This window comes from Homarus americanus, unplaced genomic scaffold (assembly GCF_018991925.1).
Source record: "Homarus americanus isolate GMGI-L3 unplaced genomic scaffold, GMGI_Hamer_2.0 scaffold33468, whole genome shotgun sequence".
NCBI lineage: Eukaryota > Metazoa > Arthropoda > Malacostraca > Decapoda > Nephropidae > Homarus > Homarus americanus.
Window position 1 is genome coordinate 7,213,897 of NW_024714177.1, and position 16,985 is coordinate 7,230,881.

Genomic DNA, 16,985 nt, shown 5'->3' on the forward strand with positions numbered 1-16,985 from the left:
GGTACAGGGAGAGGATGTTTTTGAAGAGTCCAAGTGGTGTAAAATTAAATTAAAGGGAGGGGACTTACTGATTGTCGAGTGTATCTACAGATCCCCAAACTGTAGCCCACTAAATCAAAGGAACTTAAAAGCCTTAATAGACAACGCAGCAATGCTCAACCGTACCACCTCCTTATCATGGGGGACTTTTAACTATGGCGACATCGACTGGAGAAACGAGTTCACCCCAAATGACTTGAATAAACCTGCTACTCTGTTTGTAGAAACTCTAGGAGATAATTTTCTGTTCCAACATGTTAAAGACCCAACACATTACAGAGTGGAGCAAACACCCAAGCCACTAGACCTCATCATAACAAACGAGGAGGGTATGGTGGCCAAACTGGAACATCTAGCCCAAGTTGGCACCAGTCACCATGTAGTGTTGTCATTCAGATTTAACTGTTACCTAGTTCAAGATAAAGCCAGGCCAAGGTTCAAATATTACACGGGAAATTATGATGAGATGAGGGAAGAGATGAGGGATATCCACTAGCCTGATTCACTAAGGCACAAGAACGCAAACACTTCGCTGAATATCAAAACTAGTAAAGTGAACCATTTGATCGATAAATATATACCCAAGACCAAACCCGGTGCCTCTATGAATATGAGGGGATCCCTACACATGAACCACGCGGCAGTCGACACACTTAAGAAGAAAACATGGAAATTCAAGACCTGGGTTAGGTCAAACGATGAGCAGGACAGGAGGATGTATGCAAAACCAGAAACTAAGCAAAGTCAGAGTGTAGAAGGGCTGAAAAGGAGTTCCAGAGGCTGGTTGCAAGCGAGGTCAAGTTAAATCCAAAGGTGTTTTACTGCTATGTAAAGTCGAAATTAAAAACGCGAGTAGGAGTATCAGACCTGAGGCTTGAAGATGGTAGTTATGCAGATTTTGACCAGGATAAAGCTGAGGCATTGTACAGCTTCTTTTCCTCGGTGTTCACAAGAGAGGATGCGATTAACCTCCTGCGTTTGAGGACAGACGGTTCGACACAACACTGACCCACATTGTGTTCACAGAAGAGGGTATAAGAAATAAACTGTCAAAGCTAAAGGTTCATAAGTCCCGGCCCTGACCTCGTGCATCCCAGAGTGCTAAGAGAGATATGCAACGGGCTTGCCAAGCCCTTGAAGATCCTGTTCTGTAAATGCCTGGATGAACAAAAGGTCCCCAGTGATTGCAAAATGATGTATATGAAGGTTTGTCGGTTCATTTCTTTACTACAAACTGGGTAAAATCGACAGTAAGAAAGAGTTTACTCATTGTATGATTTCCATGAACCAGTTTTTTATGGTTGTCGCGTGTTGAGGAATGGTTTTAATTAACTTATTGGTCCTGACTTATAGAATGAGTCTGGGTAAGTTAAAGGCAAATTGTGACTGGCCTCTGTAACCTTGGGTGAGAATTCTTTTTGCACCTACAGAGAGGATTGGAACAAGTTATCAGGCTATGGTATTAAAAAATTAAAAGCTAAAACTGAACAACACATAACAGATGAAGCTACATCAAGAGAAGTGTGAGTTTCTTTATTGTTAACCACAGAATGATGTTTTGTTGAAGTGATCTACCAGCCTCAGATAGTCCAAGTGCAATGTAATACTTGTTGAATTTAAAAAAAAGAAAAAAGAAAAAGCTTTCATTATAATCCTGCAGATTTTCTATGACTAATTAGATACTAAGCCTAAACAAATGAAAATAAGTACCTGGCAGCTTTGCCGGCCATCCTTAGCCAATTGCCTAACTGTTTACTATTGCTGTATACCTGCACTGTCTCTAGGCACACAGAAAACTGTACACTACCTTCACTGCCTACATTCATCGTATACTGTACCTTCATTTTCTATATGCATGGTGAACTGTTATAACTGCGTCTGCATAGTTTATATATGTCTAGCCAATTGTAAACTTATATGACAATTTTACTGAATAAATATCAATATTATTATCATCTAAGTCTACCATAAGCGTCGTGAGTGTTTGGGTTTACTATTTACCTTGACACCTGGTGTAATCCATCCTACCACTTGTGTGTTGGTGTACCCCCCATGTATCACTATACTATCCCTGCATCACTGTGCGCTCTCAATAGTCTTACCAGGAACTAACTGATAGCTTTTGTAAATAATTGATAGCTTTATCAACTAAATGACAGCTTTGGTAACTAAATTATAACTTTGATAATTAAATTATAGCATTGACAAGTAACTGATAGCTTTGGTAACCAACTAATAGCTTTGGTGACCAACTAATAGCTTTGGTAACTAACTGCCAGCTTTAGTAACTGACTACTGTACTGAATATTGCAGGAGATGCGACAACTGACAGCTGGGCTGCTCCTGGTGCTCCTCACTCTAGCAGGTTTGTGACTCCTCTCCTTACATTCATGTGTTTGGTGAACAGGAGAAAGGAGGTGTAGAGAGGAAATTTATAAATGAAGGAAATCAAGAAAGGTACAGGGAGAAATGCATATTCCTGTGGCTTAATTAAACGTCATGGCATATACAGTATTGAACATGTAAAATATCTCACCTACAGTGAAACCTCCACATAACGTATTTTTCTCTCCATATGATCGTTTAGATGGGGTTTCACATCTAATGGACTATCACTATAGCATATTTTCATATTGTAGTGTGTTAGATAGAGGTTTTATATCTAACGGACTATATATATATATATATATATATATATATATATATATATATATATATATATATATATATATATATATATATATATATATATATATATATATATATATATATATATATATATATATATAAGGGAAACAAATTGAACACTGTTGGATGTTGTATTGAACAGCTAATTTTGCTATAATACCTATTGCAAAATAATATGGACTACAAAAATTACTATTCATATGCTGAAGATTGTAATACCAATGGCATAAGTGTATTCGTCAGTGAATAACCAAATATTGACAAATAAAGCATAATAATCATTTTGTCAAAACAACTGTTGATTCAAGTTAACATAGAAAACGGCAAGTAAAGGTGGACATCTTATGAAAGAAATCATTGCAGGAGCGGAATGGCACGAGAAATTCAGGTCCTCTGAATGTTACAAGCATGGCCTTGACGATCTTGAAGACCGCATGCCAATCAACCTGGGAAACTTCATTGCCTTGGTGGAGAAGTATGAGAATCAGCACAACTTTATCTACCCTGATACCTTAGCTGAGGCTCTCTTGTTGAGGTAAGGGTGTATGTATGTACACACACACATTGTATGTATGTACACACACACACACACACACACACACATACAGTATTTTCAGCCACCGGCTGCAACTCTATTAATAATATATATATATACAGTTAACCCTCACTTTACGCGGTCCCACATTCCGCGTTTCCACGTTTACGCGGTGCCCTGCCGGAACCCAGGATGCTCACATTCCGCGGTGCGTGTACCCCTTTACGCGGAGAGCGGCTGGCGAGCCGCGCCATTTTTGGATCCAAACCTCCCGCCATCCGCCATGTTGTGTAAGCGGTGCGAACATGGTGCGCACAAGGTCGCCCAGTCATCAAAACATTACCAGTTCTTCACCCGCCACCCACCACAGCCGGCCCAAGTCAGTGATAGTGATAATTATGGTGAGGATATGGACTTATATGGACTTTGGGGAGTTTGACAAAGAGGCCCTGCAAGCCTCTGTGGTGGATAGTGATACAATTGATACAAGTGACACAGGTGAGGGCCAATAATCTGCCCTCTGCCTCGGAACCAACCGCCCATCCCCGTGTGCCCAGCCATTTTTTCTACTAATGTAAGTGTTAAAAAACCTAATATTATTGATATTTCTCTTAATTATTAATTGTGTGTGCATACCATCATAAAGTTAAGATAATATTTTTACTACAACATAGTTGTGTGTCGTCAAAAAGTGGAGTTTGGGGATCGGCCCGGACTCCATTTCAATTAATCCCATATGTTATGTTATTCACTTTACGCGTTTCTCACTTTACGCGCGACCCTCCGGGTTACATTAACCGCGTAAAGTGAGGGTTAACTGTATTGTATATATATATATATATATATATATATATATATATATATATATATATATATATATATATATATATATATATATATATATATATATATATATATATATATATATATATATATATATATATATATATATATATATATATATATATATATATATATATATATATATATATATATATATATATATATATATATATACACACACACACACACTATAGTCTCCATTTACGCAGTCAATTGAACCCATGGAGGTCCGTGTAAAACGAGGAACGCATAAACTAAATAACAGGACATATGGGATTAATTGAAATAGAGACTGGGCCGACCCTCAAACTCCACTTTTTCCGACACAATACGTACGTTGCAGTAAAAATAGTATCTTAATTTTATGATGGATGGTATGCACACACACATAATATAGAAGATAAATATAAATTAGAGAATAATATACTGTACCAGGTAAAAGAAAAATCAAGGTTTAACACTTAGGTTAGTAGAAGAGATGGGTCGGCATACGGTGATGGGGGCTGGTTCCGAGGCAGAGGGCAGATTAGTGGCCCTCAGGTGAATCACTATCACTATCCACCACAGTCGTCAGGGCCTCCCTGACAAACCCCTCAAAGTCACCATCATTGTCACTATCACTGACTTGGGCTGGCTGTTGTCGGTTGCGGGCGAAGAAGTCGGTAATGTTACGCTGACGACTAGCGTTGATGTGGTCGTGATACATCTTGATATATGGCTCCATAGTTTGGTCTAGATGGTTATTGGAGACTTCATATCGGTGATTGAGAGGGTCTTTGGAAAGGATGAGCTTGAGTTTCTCGGCAAACACGATGGCATCCTTTATATCACCATGTGTTAACTTCTGTTCTGGTACTGCAGCACCACCTGCCTCCTCACTGACGTCATCGTCTTCCAACATATCGTCGGCATTCACCTCAGGATACCTGATTACCTAAATGATGTCGTCGTTGGTGGTCTCGGAGAAGCCTGCAGCTGTAACACTCTGAGCAGTTTCTCTTGCAAGGTCCACTGCCACTGCAACAGACTGAGCCTCTCCAGCCACAGGTTGACTCTGCCTCCCACCTGGGATACCCTGCAACACATGCCGCCACGCGTGACGAATCGTTGCCACAGACAGCTGCCCCCATGCCTCCACCAAGAAATCAACAGCTTTCTTGACGTTAAACATTTTCCAAAACTGTTTAACTTGCACTTCATGCTCCGCCAACTCTTGTTCTGGATCCTCGTCCTCGCTCTCGCTATCTGTGCCACTCAGAAGGTTCGGCAACTCATCCTTGGTGTTTGTGTAGTCGTTCAGGAGCTTAAACTTCTTTGCGGAGAATGCAGCCTTAATGTTGCATATCAACTCCTGGTCCATCGGCTGGATTAATGAAATAGTGTTGGGAGGAAGGAAGACCACTTTTACACTGAGATGATGATCCAACAGTAGGGGTGAGTGTCCTGGTGCGTTGTCAAGGAGCAACAAAATGTTAAATAGAACATTATGTTGCTCGCAGAATTTCTTCACGTCGGGAACGAAACAGTCATCAAACCAGGAGAGGGACAGACCAGTGAACATCCACGCCTTACGTGCGGTTAGCCAGTGGACATTTAGCTTGGTCATGTCCATGTTCTTGTAGGCGTGCGGCTTGTGGGCTGTGTGGATCACCGACAACTTGAGCTTACAGGTGCCGGAGGCATTGGTGGTAAACAGGACGGTAATGCGCTCCTTCTGCAACTTCCGGCCCCGACACTTGCTGGCAGACTTGACAACGAAGGTCTTGGAAGGTAATTTTTTTCCAAAACAGACCGGATACATCCATGTTGAACACCTGGTCGTCGGTGTACTGACCTTCCTCCATAATGTCATGTAAGAATGGAGGAAAATCCATGGCAGCAGCACGGTCAGCACTGGCTCCTTCACCAACAATGTTAATGTTGGTTATCTTGTTACGTTTCTTAAACCCCTGCAGCCACCCAGAGGAAGCAGTGAAGGGTTTGGGCTCTGCAATTTCCATCTTGCGTGCCACTGATTCGTAGAGTTCATGGGCGTAGTCCTGCACTGCCCGCGTGTCGACCGCCATGTTACGTCTTGCCTGGCGAATCAAGTAGCTCACTAGTAAGCTCTCAGTCTCGAGCAGCACCTTATTCTGACAATACTTCACCATTGAAGCACCTGCAGACTTTGTGATGCTCATGTGTTCTTTTATCTTGGCGGCATCCTTCTTGATTGTATGAATCGTAGAATCGTTAACTCCATGCTAGCAAGCGAGATCAACTTGTCGGGTTCCCTTTTGTAAGTCCTGGACGATTTTGTACTTTACTTCGTAACTTAGGGCGCGTCGTATCTTCTTGGGCTTGGGGCGGCTTGGTGTGTGTGTGTGTGTGTGTGTGTGTGTGTGTGTGTGTATATGTCGTGTATGTGTGTGTGTGTGGTGTGTGTATATATATATATATATATATATGTTGATAAAATCATACTAGAAAAGGAAACAACGGAGCACCTTAGCTTTCTGTCTTTATTCATATATATATATAATATATATATATATATATATATATATATATATATATATATATATATATATATATATATATATATATATATATATATATATATATATATATATATATATAATATTCTAATTGGTTCAGAACCTGTTTGTTATAGGGTCCATTGTATGCCTCAAATACAAGCACTAATGAAAAATATAATATAAAATGTAAAATTGTAAAACGGCATAAATGTGCATTTAAACTCCTGAAATAAAGAACATTAATACTTGTAATAAAAAATAAATCAGTACAAAAATGATAAAAAATACTGTTGTTGTAGGAGTTTCGATCAGTTATAGCATTCTCAATTTTATAGGTAAAACTGTTCGTTATAGGAATATTTGTAGTAGAACTGTCATATACTCCATATATATATATATATATATATATATTATATATATATATATATAGTGCTATGTTTCGTATATCTTCAGGGTGAGTACAGTCTGATTCACCTGAAGATGAATTAATAAAGCTGAACGTGTTTCTTCCTTGTATATATATATATATATATATATATATATATATATATATATATATATATATATATATATATATATATATATTATATACAGTATATATAATATATATTATATATATATATTTTTTTATATATTATATATATTATATATATATATATTTATATATATTATATATATATATATTTACATATATTATATATATATATATATTTACATATATATATATATATATATATATATATATATATATATATATATATATATATATATATATATATATATATATATATATATATATATATATATATATATATATATATATATATATGTATGTGAATCCTACAGTGTACAGTATGTATATACAGTACAGTATTTATATATTATTTCTGACTTAGAAGAGTTTAACATGTTTTTACCCTCCAGGTACAAACTGGACGGCATCACATATCAGTCCACCAGCAACAACGTTCCATGGGCAACTAACGAGCTGGTGGAGGTAGAGAAGCAGGACATCATCACTAAGGCTCTGGTGCCTAGTGAGACTGTGCCTGCTGATACCTATGAGCCTCGTGAAGAGGTGAGATAGACAAAAAATTATTTACATTCCTTAGATAACCTTTTTTTCAGAAATACTGTACTGAGTGAATACAATGCTTGCCTATGTATGGTTGCTGGTTCGTGCTCAGGGTACCTCTAGTTAGTCTACCCACTTGTAAATGAGCACCTAACTTTACTGTATATAATAAAGTGCCGGCCACATTGCCTCCCTTGTGTTATGAACAAAGAATTTATCTAGTGAGCTGCATCCATGAGACTCACCTTCTGCTGAACCAGAAGCTTAATAAATATTGTGGTTAATACCAGTAGTTACAAAGAGTCGATGAGGAGCCGGGTCGGACGTACATGGGTTATATACAAGGGGAGAATAGTGGGAGCAAGAATGTCAGTACAGAACTAGGGGACAATGGGACACCCGCTATCCGCTCTACCTCCCACCTAGGAGGAGGCAAGTGCCATGTAAACAATGTCATCTCTGGCCACACCCCACAAACCACAAGGGATACAGTAAACGAGGCAACTGTAGAGAATGGAGGGGGGCTGGAAATAATACCAAGACCGGAGACATTACAGAGGACAATTTCCGGCTTGAAAGTCATGTACATGAATACTAACACTTTCCTGAGGGTATATCAACCTGATATAGGTGTTGTAGAACTTTTGTACAAGAACAGGAGAATTGAACAGGAGGAATGTGAGTTAGGCATGATCTTAAGAGCCAGACAAGTGAGGGTGCAGGGAGAGGATGTTTTCGAAGAATCAAAGTGGTGTAAAATTAAACAGAAGGGGAGAGACTTACTCATTGTTAGATGTATCTACAGATCCCCAAACTGTAGCGTATTAAACCAGAGAAACTTAAGAACCTTAATTGACAATGTAACGGTGCAGAACCCGAGCCACCTCCTTGTCATGGGGGACTTTAATTATGGCGACATCGACTGGAGCAATGAAGCCACACCAAACGACCTAAATAATCCAGCCACTCTTTTTGTAGAAACTCTGAGAGACAATTTTCTATTCCTACATGTTAAAGAGCTGACTCACTACAGAGGGGAGCAAACACCCAAACCACTGGACCTCATCATAACTAACGAGGAGGGTATGATGGCTAATCTGGAACAACTAGCCCAGGTGGCACCAGTCATAACAAAATGTTGTCCTTCAGATTTAACTATTACAGTACGTACTTGGTTCATAACAAAACCAGGTCCAGGTTCAAATATTACAAAGGAAATTACAATGGGATGAGGGAAGAGATGAGGAGTATACACTTACCTGACTTACTAAAGAATAAGAATGCAGATGCTACGCTGAATATCATAGCCAGTGAAATAAACCATTCGATCGATAAATATATACCCAAGACCAAACCCAGTGCCTCCAAGAATACAAGGAGACCACTACACATGAACCATGCGGCAGTCGGCAAATTTAAGAAGAAAATTTAGGATTTCAAGACATGAGTTAGGACAAATGATGAGCAGGACAGGAGGATGTATGCCAGATCCAGGAACCAAGCAAAGTCACAGTGTAGGAGGGCTGAAAAAAGTTCCAGGGGCAGAAAGCTAGCGAGGTCAAGTCAAATCCAAAGGCTTATTACCGTTACCCAAATTCAAAATTAAAAACGCGAGTAGGGAAATCAGACCTGAGGCTTGAAGATATTAGTTATGCAGATTCTGACCAGGGTAAGGCGGAGGCATTGAACAATTTTTTTCATCAGTATTCACAAGAGGGAAGATAGTTCGACACCGAGCTGACCCACATTGTGTTCTCGGACGAGATTATAAGAAATAAACTGTCAAAGTTAAAGATTCACAAGAGTCCCGGCCAAGATATGGTATACCCCAGAGTGTTAAGAGAACTGTGTAACGAGCTCGTGGAGCCCCTGAAGATCCTGTTCTGCAAATAACCTGAAGGAACAAAAGGTCCCCGACGACTGGAAGATGGCTTATGTGAGTCCTATACAGTATTCAAGAACGACAATCATCACTCCACAAATAATAAAAGGCCAGAGAGCCTGACCAGCATAGTGTACAAAAGTACTAGAGAACATCGTAAGAGATGTCATGATGGAACATCTACAAAACAACCATGTAAAGGAATACCAACACAGTTTTATGCCGGGAAGATACTACTTAACTCAATTACAGGTGGTACCAGATGTTTGGACTCAAATTCTAGAATAAGGCATAAATATTGACAATATATACCTAGATTTTGCCAAGGCTTTCGACAGTGTACCCCATGAAAGGCTGAGAATTAAACTGAAAGGGTACAGGATTCGGGGAAATGTCCTAGCGTGGATCGTAGACTTTCTGCATGACTGCAAACAATGTGTGGTGATAAATGGTATGAAATCGTCAGGTGTACCTGATTTTAAAGTGGTTTTGTAGGGGATAAGTCGTACTTTTGGCTGTGATATTTTGTGTTACCTCAATCTGCCACCAGGGTGTAGCACAATCGCTATTGTTTTGGCGTCATCGACCCATTGCGAATGGCGGACTGGCGGCTGAACTTTCTGTTAACATTCCTTTAATCTTTCTAGGGGCATTTTTCATTTAGATAATAAACTAATGTTTCTTAAAGGTAACGCAGTCATTAAATAATGTAAGACATGTATCTGGTGTGGGTTACGTATGCTGGAGAAAGAGGTACAGTAAGATGTTGTGAGCTTCCTTCTGCCATTATTTACCCGGTACGTCTTCGGCAAATTTGCTGTAAGTTTGTGATAATAGATTGTGATAATTTGGCTTGTTTTTCAGTATTTTATTATTAGTAATATTATTAGTAACAAAATTTTTGTGCTTAGTGGACTACTGCTCATGCCAGACCCCTAGCTAGGCACCTCCGCCTATGGCGCTCGGCCTCCCATCCGTAATACGGGCCCATTATACTTTTTTTCTTTTAAACGCGTCTTATACGCCGGCAAATACGGTAAATCCACTTACTGTAAGTCCTCATTTAATGTTGCCCTCGACAACGTTGTTTCGTTAAAACGTTGCTACTCTTTAGATACCCATGATTCGGGCAACGTCCCGCTAATTCAGTATAATGTCGTCACGGACTACTTTGTACGGTGCATCACCCTCTCTCATCTTGGTGCGTTAACGCTCTCTCGCTGAGCCTAACAGCTTCCCCAGTTTTTGATGGGCTTCCACATTGTTTGTGCATGTTTAAGTGTTTTTGCTCTAAATACTGTACAGTACTGTAACCATTCGAAATGGCTTCCAAGCACCCATCAAGTGTTAGTGTTGTGAAGAAGCAACATAAGACCATTAGCTTTGCTACGAAAATGAAGGTTTTAAACCGTTTTGAGAAAGGTAAACGTGCAGTGAACATTGGTGTTGCGCTAGGTCTAACCCCCACAACAGTGTGTACTCGCCACCCATCAGTGAGTACAATACAAAATGATTTAGTTTATTTATCTTTTTGGATGTATAATATATATCATTTTCTATAAAAAATCCATTGAATTTATGTGTAGGTAATATATTTTATGGGGCAGAGGGAGGCTGGGAAATGTAATTCCTGTATTTTATCTATTTTTTATGGTGAAAATCGATTCCATTAACGTCACGGTTTTCAGGAACGGAGCCATGACATTAAGCGAGGACTTACTGTATTACTGATTTTAAAGTGCTCTATAGTTTAATATTTTGCCTTCACTAATTAGATCTGCTGCTATAATATTAATAATTGAATAAATCTACTGTACAGTATAACAAAATAAAACTGAAAACTGGCACATAAAAACGAATTTTCACTAATCAGTAAAGTAGTGGGACTCCATGCTTATTTGAGTGAACATTACTCTTCTCACCTCATAGTGATGACCACATTCCTATATTTTTCTATACACAGTAAAATTATCCTATGATAAGTAAAAGATGAAAATTTCACACAACAACTCAATGTTTACTTATTTTTTACAGTGTTCGTTGCACTTCATGCTGTCACACAGCACCGACACCTACCCACACCCTGGCCTCGACTACGTGTGGCAAAACTCAAGGCGGAGAAGGTCTGAAGCAATATTTCCAGAGCAGTGAGTGTATATGTGGGTGTAGGGGTTTTGTCTCCTGTTTTTGCTGTAGTTAACTCGACATAACTGACATAAGACTTTGAGTTGTATTGGTATAACAAAGGAAAAGAACATTTACAGAAAAAAAGAGGAGTGTACTATCAAGTAAACAGTATTTATGGTTCCATTCCACCAGTGTCCTCAATGAGGGAAGTGTAGGGATTTGATACTTTTTGATTGATTCTTCTTTACTGTATGTGTATATGCATAGAGACTTGACCAATCTTGCTGTAAGTTGTGATTTTTAAGAGTTGCGACCCCAATAACACCCATTGGTCACAAACGTGAGTAGAAGCTGTTTTACAGAGAAATTTACAGCCAACATCATTTAGGCTGATGCTTACAAGTACAGCACCACACAGCTGTCATATGTGACATCAGTCTGCTCCTCATGGACACTTCTACTAAATTTCTTACTCCTGTACAGCATCATATTCATCAATGTGAAAGATAATTGTACTTGAACTGTCTGACCTGGACTGTTTACACCACTCATACACCTTACATATCTTTTGCTTTTATCCTCTTTGTCAATGATCGGCCAGTTAACCACTTAGGCAGTCAGTCATGTCTCTGTTACACACCATTGGCAAGTACTGGCTCCAGAATGTATCTGTACCTGCACCAGTGTTGGTCAAGTTTGGTCTTAAACGAGCTCACACTGGGTGCTGTCACAAAACTCTGGTAGATTGTTCCAAGATTTTTCAATTCTCACTCCAAAAATGTTTGCCCTGACAATTCGCTGAACTAGTGGCTTCTTTAACCTTGAGCTGTGACCCCTACTGGGGCAGGCATCCACCAGCTCCAGGTATGAACACTCGACTGAATAATGTCCTCTGAGGTGTTTATAAACTTTAATTAAATCACCCCTTACATTTACTTTTACTTTTATCCTCTTCGCCACTGATCGGCTTGTTAGCCGCTTGGGCGATCGGTCACGTCTCTGATTACTTTTCCTTTTCATTTATCGTCTTCACCAAAAGATCGGCTCGCTAGTCGCCCGGGCGATCGGTCACGTCTCTGTCATGCACTGTTAGCAAATACTGGGCATGCACCAGCTCCTGAATGTACGTGAACCCGCTCCAGTGTTGGTCAAGTCTTGTCTTGAAAGAGCTCACACTCGGTGCCGTCACAACACTTTCTGGTAGATTGTTCCAAGAGTTTACAACCCTCACTCCGAAAAAGTTTGCCCTCACGGTTTTCTGGACTTGAGGCTTCTTCAATCTTGAGCTGTGACCGCTTGTGGGGCGAGCGTCCGCCAGCTCCAAGTAAGGACACTCAACTGAGTAGTGCCCCCTGAGATGCTTATACACCTCAACTAGGTCCCCCCTTGCCCGTCTGTAGTATAAGCTAGGCAAGTTCAGGCGCTCCTATCTCTCAGGGTAGCTGAGGTGCCGAAGTGCAGGCACCAGTCTGGTGGCCCTCCTTTGAACATTTTCAACCAACTGGCAGTCCCTAGCATATTTTGGGGACCAGATCAGGTGACAGTACTCCAGATGGGGAAGCACTTCACTCCTGAAGATCGTTACGAGGGACAGACCGTCTAGATATCTGAACAACCTTCTTATAAGACCCAATAATTTATTTGCCTGTTGCCCGTCTATTGTATAAGCTAGGCAACTGCGGGCATTCTAATCTTTCTGGACATTTTCAGTCAAGTGACAGTCTCTAGCATATCTCAGGGATCAGTACCAGTATTCCAAACAGGGGAGCACCTCACTTTTGAAGAGCATTACGAGGGACAGACTGTCTAGATATCAGAATAACCTTATAACACCTACTAGCTTAGTTGCTTGATTCACCTTCTCACAATGGACCGAAAACAATTGTCTGGGAAAAGTTTTCATTGATCAGTAATCTAAATCCTCAGTCAAAACGTTGTTCGACATGAGGGGTTAAACTGTGACAACACAAATATTAAGAGTATATTCTTAATAACTGGTAGAGTTTACAAGTGTTGGCAAGTGATTTCAGATTTAAAGGTATTCAAAGGTATTGTGCACAATACACTGACACAAAGTTTGTTGAATACGAATGCTGTAGGATGAAGAATCTACACAAAAATCTTATTAATTTCACGTCTGTTTCGGGGGGAGGGTTGTTCGAGGGTGTACTGTACCTTTCACCTTCAACACCCAGAATATGGAATGGGGAATTAGCCTCCAACATGAAAAAAAGAAAACACAAGGATTAAGAGACGTTATGGACTAAGGCAGGGGTTCTTAACATTTTTCTGCCATTTACCCCATAGTGCTGGCATGACCAGTCATTTACTCCCACCACATAAATAAGCATAACCATGGCATAAGCATGATAAGTTTTTATTAAAGGAAATAGGCTGAACAATGAAAATTAGGGTAAAAATTAAAACAAAAGAAAAACACATCATTATTTTAGAGCTGCACAATAATGACTGTACATTTGTCTTTTGCAAATGAAGGAGTTAAAATTGCATTATTTTAAACTTGGTGTATATACCCCCGGCGATGTTGTTATTTTACCCCATGGGGTAAATTCACCCCAGGTTAAGAACCCCTGCACTAAGGTATATACAACACATGCCATGTTTCAAAGGACATTAACATCCTTCCCTTGTAGGAGGTGAAGGGTGACTTAATTACAGCAAAGGCAGGAACATGTTGCATTTTTGTTTGCTATTTGTCACTTAATTTGGTTTTTATCATAGCTTATGTACTATGTGGATAGCCTATTTGTCTCTGGGCTATTAAGATAAGACTTTGTATGTACATACAGTATTTCATTCATGTCTTTTATATGTAAGTTTATGAGTTGTAAAGGTCAATTTATAGTATAGTAGTGCATCATTCTTTCTTTGGGTATTAGAAATAGGTTTTCCTATGGTTTTTGATGAGTTTTGAACGGATTTGGCATTCATTTTCGTCGGAAATCACAAATTTTTGTTCAATCCAGAATGCAACACCTAGCTTATACCTAGGTATGTTAATGCCTAGCAATAACTCGCCAGGTCAACATACAGGCAATTAAAACATCTAATAATTACTTAATAAGTAATATTAGGAGGACACGTCGCTACCTGGCATTTAATTGCAATTCTCAAAACCCCCTCCCTCACACGCACTGCCACCGCCATCTTCTAGATGTTGGGAAGTGGGAGTTTTCGGGTGGGGGAAATCACAGAAACAGGTGATTTTCAATGGAGAACAAGACCAAAATCCTTCAAAAGTTATCAAAAACTATAGGAACAAACATTTCTAATACTGAAAGAAATATAACCTAACTTAACCTACCCCTTTTTCTGTGTAAAAAAACCCATAGAAAATCACCAAAAACCAACCAAACCTAATCTAACCTTATCAGCCTGGACCACCCTTGTTCATGCCTCCACATCTTTCATTAATCTGAAGAAGAATCGGGTTCATCTGGGTCATCAATGATTTGAAGTGGTGCTCGTGGGTGTCAGTCACTTTGAGGAGGGTACAGGCGGGCTGCTTGAGTACAAAACTGTGCAGCAATTTGTGTTTATTGATTCTAACAAACAGATAACATGCTAGATACTGTTACAAATGTTCAGCACAAATTTCAGGCAGTTTCACAAACTTTCTAAATCTAACCAGACTCTTTCAATGTTTTGTATATGACTATACAGTTAAATAACTTAATAATAAGCTATCACCTACAATTTTGTTGCCATATTTAAATTCATGATTGAAATTTTTTTTCCCTAACTAAAGTAGACAGCTTAGGAATCAATAATATATTAAATATGAAGACGCAGAGCACATACAGGTAGTAGGGGGCCAGAGATGTGTACATGATAACTCCGTAACCGTGGAGTGGTTTGAACTTGGCTGGTAGTCATTTACTGGTCCTTTGTTCATAGTCACACTTTAGGGGAATTAGGTTACAAATTAACTTAGGTATTACTGTACTTCAGTTCTTCTCACCTGAATAAACTGTATTGTTTTTGAGACTTGACCATTTTAATTGAATGTGTTCAGTGTAGGCACAAACTAATTTGTGTTAACAATGAGTTTGATCATGTGCATGTAACACAAACCTCTCTCATTAGTAGATAAAGTACAGTAAAGTGAATCGAATAAAGTACAGTGACCCCTCGTTTAACGAACGCCTCGGTTAACGAAATTTCGGTTAACGAACTGCCTTCCATAAGGATCTTCAATTCGGTTAACGAACAAAAATTCGGTTAACGAATTTCTTACGAACCGACCTCAACATGTTTTCACTTGCACTGGCCGGGCAACCAGCTTTAGTATCAGTCCGCCAATACATTAATCGGTTCTAGGGCTTAAATTCCTAACTATTTTAGTAAATATCAAGAAGTTTATACTATTCAATAATTTTAAAAGTTTAATATTCAATTTTTTAGTCATTTTAACAATTATTGAACATAATTGAAGGTAAAGTGACTAGTTTAAAGCGCAGCATCCAGCCTCTTAACACAGCAAACAGGCGTTAGTCTCTCTGTTTTCACTGGAGGTAACATCTTGCTTGAGACTCTCTTCAACTAAATGCTTTTTTCTGTGTTTCCAAGCAAATTATTGGTCATTTTGAAATATATTTTACATATTGACAATATATAATGCAGTACAGTGTTGATTTAAAGAAAATAATCTTGAAATACACCAAGAGAACTAAAAATTTATGGGTGAAATGGTGCCATGGGGTGACTTCTCTTCCACCCCAATGCCTTCTCTTCTTCCTTCTCCTCCACCCCCATTGTAATTCCCATCATCATCATCATCATCCAGGAGCCTTCTACATACACACCTCAAAGTAAGTGAACTTTTTTACCATTTTTGTTGAATTTAGGAAATTTTTGGTGAGCTGGAACCAATTACCCAAAAACCCATTGAAACAATGGTTTCGGTTAACGAACTTTTCGGTTAACGAACGACCTTCTGGAACGGATTGAGTTCGTTAACCGAGGGGTCACTGTATTATTTTATTCACTATCTTTGTGAAACACTCTCCCTCTCTTAATGGGACTCTCAGAATGTGTACCGTACATTGCCTACATAAACTGCAGTAAACACATGAGATTTATATATCAATGAAAAACTTTATATTTAATCATTTATTACCATTCCATCCTCGGTGCTACTTAAGGTTAGGTTAAGTTATACTAAATATATCTTTAGAGACAGCACCCTATAGTAGCACCCCATCCTCCTTTGAGAGGAACTTTGTAATTTTAGTAAAATACATGGTGCAAAAGGCA

General features: G+C 39.0%; 1 protein-coding gene across 8 annotated transcripts in view; it reads left to right on the forward strand.

The window, feature by feature from the left end:
- The window catches only part of LOC121877623, a 74,420-nt gene that overhangs the window by 24,158 nt on the left and 33,277 nt on the right, over nucleotides 1–16,985 (forward strand). For 6 of the 8 annotated variants that reach the window (XM_042383439.1, XM_042383475.1, XM_042383451.1 and 3 more), the window contains exons 2-5: nucleotides 2,353–2,404; nucleotides 3,091–3,262; nucleotides 7,549–7,702; nucleotides 11,616–11,728. In XM_042383439.1, coding sequence (XP_042239373.1) covers nucleotides 2,356–2,404; nucleotides 3,091–3,262; nucleotides 7,549–7,702; nucleotides 11,616–11,728 — 488 coding nt within the window. In that variant the 5' untranslated portion in view covers nucleotides 2,353–2,355. The remainder of the gene's footprint in view (nucleotides 1–2,352; nucleotides 2,405–3,090; nucleotides 3,263–7,548; nucleotides 7,703–11,615; nucleotides 11,729–16,985) is intronic. The other 2 variants (XM_042383457.1, XM_042383483.1) reach the window with 1 other exon arrangement.